General features: G+C 47.0%; 1 protein-coding gene across 1 annotated transcript; it reads left to right on the top strand.

Annotated features, from left to right (window-relative positions):
- The first annotated feature begins 2,753 nt into the window (after positions 1-2,753).
- LOC123102095 (uncharacterized) lies at positions 2,754-8,642 on the top strand. Its single transcript, XM_044523383.1, has 8 exons — positions 2,754-2,950; positions 3,067-3,126; positions 3,297-3,379; positions 3,673-3,915; positions 4,046-4,316; positions 4,442-4,535; positions 4,757-4,915; positions 8,344-8,642. Exons 1-8 carry the CDS (start codon positions 2,864-2,866, stop codon positions 8,640-8,642), a joined length of 1,296 nt encoding a protein of 431 aa, XP_044379318.1. The 5' UTR covers positions 2,754-2,863.
- Positions 8,643-8,935: the final 293 nt, after the last annotated feature.

Here is an 8,935-nt window from a genome sequence, read left to right as displayed (position 1 = left end):
GCCCAGCGGTTTGCAAAAATTTCGCGAAAAACGGCCGCTGCCACTCGTCGTCCGCCGCACGATTTTTCAAAATTAACTTAAAACTGTAAGGAATCTCAAAACTATTTCAACATATGAAAGTTGCACCTCGTTCGTAGCTTTCCAACGGCGTATCACACGCCTCGTTTCGACAAACGGTTCAAAAACTGGAGCGAAAACAGTACCGAAAATTTTAAAAAACTTGAAAAACAGAGTTCCACGATTTAGTAAATTTGAAACTGCTCTTAAACCCTAATGAATTAGAGAAAGATTTATATATGAAAAAGATGCGCCTCGATGATATCTATCCAACGGCGTATCATTTGCTTCATTCCGACAAGCGGTTTAGAAAAAACGTGAAAAAACGCTCGCTGCCACTCGTTATCCGCCGCACTATTTTCAAAACTGCTCTTAAACCGTGTGGAATCTCGAAAAGTATTCAACATGTCGAAGTTGCGCCTAATCCATAGCTTTTCAACGATATATTACACGCCTTATTCCGATAAACGGTTAAAAAATTAGAGCGAAAACAGTATCAAAAAAATAACGCGTGGAGTTTTTTTCGACGAGATGTTCACTAGTCTATATTGCAGTGCTCGTCGTCAAAATGATGCAGTCCGCTTCTGTTGAGCGTGGAGTGCTGAAGTGGTGTGCAAAATAGTTATTTTGCTAATATTAGCAGAATAAACCGTCTGTCTATATATATATATATATATATATATATTGCCATGATAGCTCTGCCAATGTATGAGCGAGCCAAAAAATTGGTGTTGCTCTCCGCCGTCCACGCCACCGGTTAGCCCCCTCGAACCAGATGGCACACACAACCCCTAGTCAACCACGTGGGCCGGCCTGGTTGGCATGAGCTAGGCTACCAGCTCCAGGCCAAAGGAAACCGCCAGGCGGGCCCGGCTCGCGCGGCGCAACACATGGGAGGGCGCACGCAGGCGCAACGAAATCACCTCATGACAGTGACCCGTCTGTGCAATACGCCCTCACATACACAACGAGGTGTTATGGGAGGACGCACTGAGCTCGTCACGGGTGGCCTGGAGACCTCATGGCAGCACACGTGACGAGCTCAGTGAGCCGCTGAGCGAAAGCTCCGCGCGTTGGTGTCATCGTCGCCGCTCTCTCCTTGAGACCATGAAGACCTCGTCGTGGATCTTCTCAACACACCCCTTCTGGGCGAAGAGACAACGTCAAAGGCTACGGAAGCCTTGTGCCAGGCCACGATGGCCACCCACCTGTGGCTCGAGAAGGATAAGGTAAACATGAGAATCAAGGCACAGTTTCATGTTAATTCTTTGAGTGAATTTCACTTTTTACCCCATATTTATACATTTGTGACACTAATTACCCCTTCGAGTGAAAATTCGTCTAGAATACCTCTTTTGAAATCTTTGGACCCTTGTTTTTTGATGCGTGTCCATCAGGTAAGGTGTGAGGTGACGCCCTGTATCCAAAAACATGTGGACGGCCACAAGGAGTGGAACAGATAGACAAGAGAAGCTTGGACAAGATCGCCAATGATGCCCTCCGATCCTTACAGTTTTTTTTACGAATCAATGACGCAACATGCCGATCCTATCGACCATAAACAAACAAAATGTAAAACTGGGGTAAAACCGTGTTAAAAGTCTCCAAAATCTGACATTTCGATAAAAGTTCCGCTAAATAGGGTAATATGTGTCACAAATGTACAACTACAAGGTAAAAAATGGAATTCACTCTAATTCTTTTCATTAGTGCCAACATCCATATCTGATAAAATTCTTTGCTACAGTGCTAACAAAACTAGCTGAAGGCACTTTCTCAAAGTTTGGCGGCTACGGAACACCTGCCTCGTCCTCCTCCATAAGAGCATCTCCAGCCGTTCGCCCCCCCAGGGCGCCGAAAAAGAGCGGCCCGGGGGTGAGCTGGCGGTATACTCAGCGCTGGGGGCGGTTGGGCACCCAGCCGTCGCCCCCAGGCGCCGATTTCGGCCCAGTTTTCGGCTCAACTGTGTCAAAAAATGACCCGATATCTGCGTGAATCAGCCCATATTCGGCGCGGTTTGATAGCATTAATCTTGACATGCATAGGTTAGTTGGTGGCATAGTTGGCCACGTCGTGTAGATCGTGGAGTCAGTACGTGGTTAGTTGGTGGCACGCGCTTAGTTATTTTTTTTTAGACTAGGCCAACATGCATACACAGACGCACCATACTAGTGATGTTTTTTGGATAAAATTTCAGAATATAAGGTGCATTATTTCTGCTGATTTGGTCTTGGTTGGTACTCGGCAAACACAACCCTTTTCCCAAGTTTTGCCGAGTTGCTTTTTTCGGCACCAGGGAAACTTGTTCATTTAGGTCGGTTTTGGCAAACCCCAGTGATTAGCTAGGCATCTTGGCGGAATCCAGTAGTGCAACCACGGAAGCCCATGGTCTTCCGGGACGGCTGGCTGTCGATCGATGCATAGGATTAGGATGTCTACAAGCTAGTTCCTCCTTGCTGCCGTCGTCCGCATCACCATCTACAAGTATATATGCTAGTCCTAGATTAGATTAGATTTTTTTTTTGAGACAAAGATTAGATTAGATTATATTAGATAGATGTTGTTGCGTGATGCAGGTCCATACTCCATACCCGGCCCGCGTCGCGTCGGGCTCGGGCTCGGGCCACCAACTCGGTTGCAAATATATATATATATATATGCTACCAATGACAGCTTCGACCACCAAAGTGGATCGGCAAGGGAGGGAGAGTTGACTTTGAGCTTCCTTCCTTCCTTCATCAGGTTGGCGTTCGTCCAGCTGCAGCTGCAACACGACCACCTTGGCGGAGGAGGCGGAGGAGCTGTGATGGTGAAGGACACCGCGTACTACGATACCTTGGGGGTCACCACCGACGCCTCCGATGCCGAGATGAAGAAGGCGTATTACCTCAAGGTGCGCGCGTAACCAATCCTTTCTCTTTTTATTTGAGGACCGCGTAACCGATAATCCTTGAGCCATCGAATGCTGATTTAACTGCGCCGGCGATGCTTTTGGGTTTCTTTCTACAGGCCAGGCTGGTTCATCCAGATAAGAATCCCGGGGACCCTGATGCCGCGCGCAAGTTTCAGGTACATGTATACATTTTCCCGCTTCTGTTCTGCCCCCCTACTTTTGCTACCGGATTCAGAGCATCTCTAGCAAATCCCGCAAACAGGGCTGTCCGGGAAATTTCAGCCCCAACCGCTTTCCTCGCAGCCTAGCTGCAAATACTGATTTAGATTTTGCTTATTGTTGTAAGGAATTAGGTGAGGCCTATCAAGTCCTATATGATCCCGCGACAAGGGATCCTTATGATAACAGTGGAAAAGAAGGTTTATCCCAGTGAGTCCTCTACTTATTTACTTATATCATTACTCCCTCCATCCTATATATAATATAAGAGCGTCACTCTTATATTATTGTACGGAGGGAGTATTATATATATACTTGTATTGAGGTATTAAGGTCTACTCTGTAGGTGTATATAACATGCACAGAGTAAACCAATTTTTAAGAAAAAAAATCAATTGCCACAAATTAAAGATCGATTCAACTTGCATGTGCATTCTTGTATCCTCATGTCAGACTTGTAGTTCAAAGGTGCCACTGAATTTTGATATATAACGATATTTCAGGGATGATATGATTGATCCAACTGCTCTATTTGGGATGCTTTTTGGGAGCTACTATTTTGAAGATTCCGACGAAGCAGGGAAAAAACTAGAACAAGACTTTGAGCTTCCCGACTTGACTTGCACCCCCACCGATGGGGAGCTGGTGCAGGACTACCTCGTCCCAGCAATCCAACGCATATGGCGGGAGCAACGCTTTGGTCGTTCCTGTGTTAACGCTGACCTACCTTTCATGGACCCTGGTACGTACGTCTAATTCAGAGCTGGTTGCCACATGCACGATGCAATTCGGTGTATGTATATATGGCAAAATCGCACTATATGTAGATAGTCTATATCGGCTCTCTCTGTACGAATGAATTGAATGGATTTGCAGGGATGATTGCGCGCAACAACAAGGGGGGATGAGAGACAAGTACTTCCTCACGGATCATACCACTGTAACTTCCTTTCACCACTTTCATGGTGCCCCTACAACAAATGGGTTTTGGCAACAACACCCACCACACTGCACGGCGATCAGGGCGGAATTCAACAGGATTGTGGGGATTAAGAAGACTATGAAGTTCCACCAGCACACGGGCGCCAAGACCAACTGGAGCATGAACATCTACTACTCATGGAACGAGGGAGATTCATTTCTCCGGGTATGTAAAATTGGGCCGCATTCAAGTATCTAACTCTTAGAACATAGCATGTTATTTGTTTGTACCCATAATCATTCTTATTGGGATGTATTCCCATTGTTTAATGCGTCGCTTAATCGATGTAGGATGATTTAGTCCTGTGCCATGTATTCGAGACGGACTCACCCGACTACGATGACAACCCCAAATGCCTCGGATGCCATCGAGGAGCATGCAGTGGTAACCGAATAACATTATCTACCTTTGTGTGTGTGTGTGTGTGTGTGTGTGTGTGGGTCTGTTGGGTAGCACTATAGTTAAAACCTAGCACGTTCTTAAATGAAATCTGTTGTTTCCTTCTTGGAGTTGTTAATCTGCTATGCATTTGCATCTACAATATGAGATAGCTTCTTCAGTTCTAGAAATCATGTGTGCGATTTAAAATCATGGTTGTGATGCAGGACACCCCCATGATCAAGCATTCGGAGCTCCAAGCGAGGACACTTCATTCAAGCCAATTCACTATTACCCAAACCGCCATTCCGACCCAAGATTAAAGTCTTACATGGAACAACTTGGAAACCTCTTGTTCAGTGACGCTGATCCTGACAACTCCGCAGGTAACCTCAAGCTAGTCTCGTACGTAGAGATCGATTGAGAAACCTAGATAGAAAAACAGTACTCCATTTTTTTTGTGATAACAAGGTAGGCCACGGTCTACCTGCTTATTTATTCCAAAACCATAACCAAACCCAAGGTCTGAGAATTGTTCCGTGATCAAGCCTGTGGGACAGACTGCTCACAATAATACAATCAAAGGCATAAGCCATACAAGAGAAGCAGAAAAGATTGAACAGAAACACTATGATATTACTCTAGTACCGCATCGTATTAGGCTGACTCCTACGGTTTGTAATTGCTAGCTACTATAGTCGAAGCTGGTGGAAGTAATAACATATCTTTCTTTTCCTTTCTCATTGAGATCGCTAGATACTGGAAACTGTGGTGCAGGAAGAGGCAAACCTCCAATGGCTGACCATGGGCAGTCAAAAAAAACGCAAAAAGATCTCAGATGTTTGGGATTACTTCACCAAGATATTTGCGCGCGACATCAACGGGAAGGTCGTGACATATGCGGCTTGCAACCACTGCTGCAAGATACTGTCAGCCAGTTCCAAGAACGGGACCTCACAACTTGCAAGGCACGCGTGCCCGTGCAAGTTCAAACCAGTAGTAGCTGGCAGAAATGCCAAGGACTCCGCCGGCGACGTCAATGTCCTATCGTCCTAAGTTCTTGATCTGGTCATTTCTTTAGGAATGCTTCTAGTATTATAAGTCTTTTTTTTATGTAGTGTTCTATTATAAGTTAAGGGTACTTCTAAAGTTTGAAACTTATTAAGAGTTATGGGCGGCATGCGTTGAATAGCCAATGTCTGTATCCCCCTGATGTACATTATGAGCCAATAAAAACCAGTAGCAGCTGGCAGAAGTGCCAAGGATTCCAGCGGCGATGTCAATGTTCTCTTGTCCTAACATCTTGATCTGGTCATTTCTTTAGGAATGCTTCTAGTGCTATATAAGTTTAGGGCACTTCTAAAGTTTGAAACTTCTTAAGAGTTATGGTCGGCATCCGTTGAATTAGATAATGTTTGTATCCCCTTGATGTACATTGCGTGGCAATGCGTGGTTCGGTTCAGAGAAGGAGAAATACTCTGGTCAGCCGGAGCGTGGCAACAGTGCCCCTCACCTACCCGCTGACCAGGGCCGTCGTGGCTATGCTCCCGCCCTCACCGCTGACGACAGCAAGCGGCAGCCTGACGGAGAGCACTGTACACGACTCAACTCGGCCACGCCCTGACGATCGACAAGACGGCGCACAGCCCCCCTAAGCACGCGGGGCCCGCACCTAGGGGAACCCGGCGAACCGCAAGCCCTCAGCGGGACCCAGCCCAGGTCCCCGGACACCGACAATACGGATCCACCGACTTGTAACATTATCATTGTACCCTGGGGGGTTGGTCTATAAAACCCCTCCAAGAGCCCACGATCATAGGGCAAGCAAAAAAGAGATACGAGAGAGAAGTAAGTAAGCATAGGGCTAGCAACAAAAACAGCGACACCGGAGAGAAGGAGCAGCCCAAGCCTTGGCCGGCTTCTTTCCTCCTCCACACAGCTCCAGGAGCGACATTGTACTATCGATCATCCAACTACACTCGGTAGGACTAGGAATATTATCTCTCCGGAGAGCCCCGAACCTGGGTATGTCCGGCGTCCCGCGCCCGCTCATGCCAACCCCGCCTTTGGAGTCCACCAGCGCCCTCGAGCCTCCTCTCTTTAGCCATCCCTTGGCATCTGCCGTGCGCCCACCACGACAGCATCGTTGGTTGATTCCAGCAGTGCGGCCAACGAAGGCCGCGATCTTCCGCAACGGTGGCTGGTTGGTTGTCGTCCATGCCTATGCTAGGAGCCGGCCGTGATGGCGATGCGTAGGATGTCTACTAGCTAGCTCCCCTTTGCTGCCGTCGTCCGCATCGCCATCTACATGTAGATAGAAGAACAAAAACTAGTAGATTATTAGTTGAGATAGATGTGGTTGAATGACGCCGGCACGCCCATACCCGGCCCGCGTTGCGTCGGGTCCGGGCGCTAGCTAGCTATCAATCAATTTGGTCCCAAATATATACTAGCTAGTGTAGTACCAAAGACAGCTTCACCACCAGTCCACCAAAGTCCAATCGAGTTAGCAAGGGAGTGAGTGAGTGAACTCTGCTTGAGTCCGTCGGTGCAACCCTATGGAACACCAAGAAGACAGCTTGGGTGTTGATGGTTCGTTTTCCATCCCCATAGACATGGACTGGGGGCTCCCGATGTCCCCTTGTGCTCCTCTCCTACCCAGCAGCAGCCATAGGAATATGAGTATGAACAACACAGATGTCAATCATCGGCCCAAGCAGTAGCAGGGAAGACACTAGAACAAGACTTTGAGCTCCCCGACATGACTTGCACCCCCACCCCCACCGATGTGGAGCTGGTGGAGGAGTACCTTACATGCTACTGCCCGTACAGTACGAGAGACGATGCATTGTCTTTGTCGGGCAACAGGAGCAACTGGATCATGAACGTCTACTTTTATACTAGTTACTACGGAACTATCAAGGTATATATGTAAAATGGGGGTCGCGGCGCGCGCGCGCGCGCGCACACACACACACACACACATATATATATATAAACTAACTATCAGAATAAAGAAGTATACATGCTAGTGTCAAAGACGTTCTTATATTATGGGACGGAGGGAGTAGCTATTTGTAAAATGGGACATACTTGTATGTTTAATGCTGTTGCATGTACCTCGCCGCTTGCTCAATCGATGTAGGATGATTTAGCCCTGTGCCATGTATTCGAGACAGACTCACCCGACTACTACGACGCCGGCGAAGACGACACTCACAAATGCAAAGGTAACTAAATAACACTATCTCTATGACTCTATGTATGGGGTAGTAAGTACTACAGTTCAGCACCAGAACATTCTTGAACGAAATATGTGGAGTTGTTAATCTTCATTTGCGTCTACATGCCACGGACTCTTCAGTTCTGAAAATCCTGCGCGCGTGCTATTTACAATCTTGTTTGTGATGCAGGAAACCACTGCCATAAAACATCGATCCGGAGCTCCAAGCAACGGATCCTGGAGGCCAATGCACCGTTACCCCGACCCAATATCATTAAACTCTTTCATTGCACATCTTGAGAACCTCTTGCTTGCTGACCCTGATCCTATTCCTGACAACTCCCCAGGTAAGCTCAAGCTAGTCGATCGCTTACGTAGATCATTTGAGATACCTAGCTAGAAAAACACTACGAGAATATTACTGAATCTGACTCCCTCTTTTTAATAAAATTAGCCGTGTGCATCACAATGATGTAGAGTTCGGGGCCATCCCCTTTCCTAAGAAAAAAAATGTTCCGTGATGGCTACTCCTACAGTGGAAGCTGGTGGAACTAACATATCTTCCTTTTCCTTTCTCCTTGGGTTCGCTAGATACTGGAAACTCTAGAGCAACAAGATCAGGCGACCCTCCAACGGCTGACCATGGGCAGTCGAAAAAGCGCAAGAGGTTAGATGTTTGGGATTACTTCACCAAGCTATTTGCACGCGACATCAACGGGAAGGTTTTGACATTTGCGGCTTGCAACCACTGCTGCAAGATACTGTCAGGCAGCTCCAAGGGTGGGACAACACACCTCGCAAGGCACGTGTGTCCGTGCAAGTTCAAGCCAGTAGTAGCTGGCAGAAGTGCCAAGGATTCCGGCGGCGACGCCAATGTCCTATCGTCCTAAGCTTTTGATCTGGTCATTTCCTTAGGAATGCTTCTAGTACTATAAGTCAAGAGTACTTTTAAAATTTGAGACTTCTTAAGAATCGTGGCTAGCTGTAGAAATAAGATAGCTTAGCAGTTGCTCTGCGTGGATCACCGTTGCCCTATTTTCTCTTTCTTTCTCTTTTTTACTCAGCCTAGGCACTACTTTGGCCCGTCGTGATCATTTATGTGTGTGCTTTGTTATTGGTTGTGTGCATTGCAGTCATGCGGAGGCCGAGTGTATGTTAATTATGTTTGTATTTCACTGATGTA

This window comes from Triticum aestivum, chromosome 1B, assembly GCF_018294505.1.
Source record: "Triticum aestivum cultivar Chinese Spring chromosome 1B, IWGSC CS RefSeq v2.1, whole genome shotgun sequence".
Taxonomy (NCBI): Eukaryota; Viridiplantae; Streptophyta; class Magnoliopsida; order Poales; family Poaceae; genus Triticum; species Triticum aestivum.
Note: the sequence above shows the minus strand (reverse complement) of the source record. Positions and strands in the feature narration are given on the sequence as shown.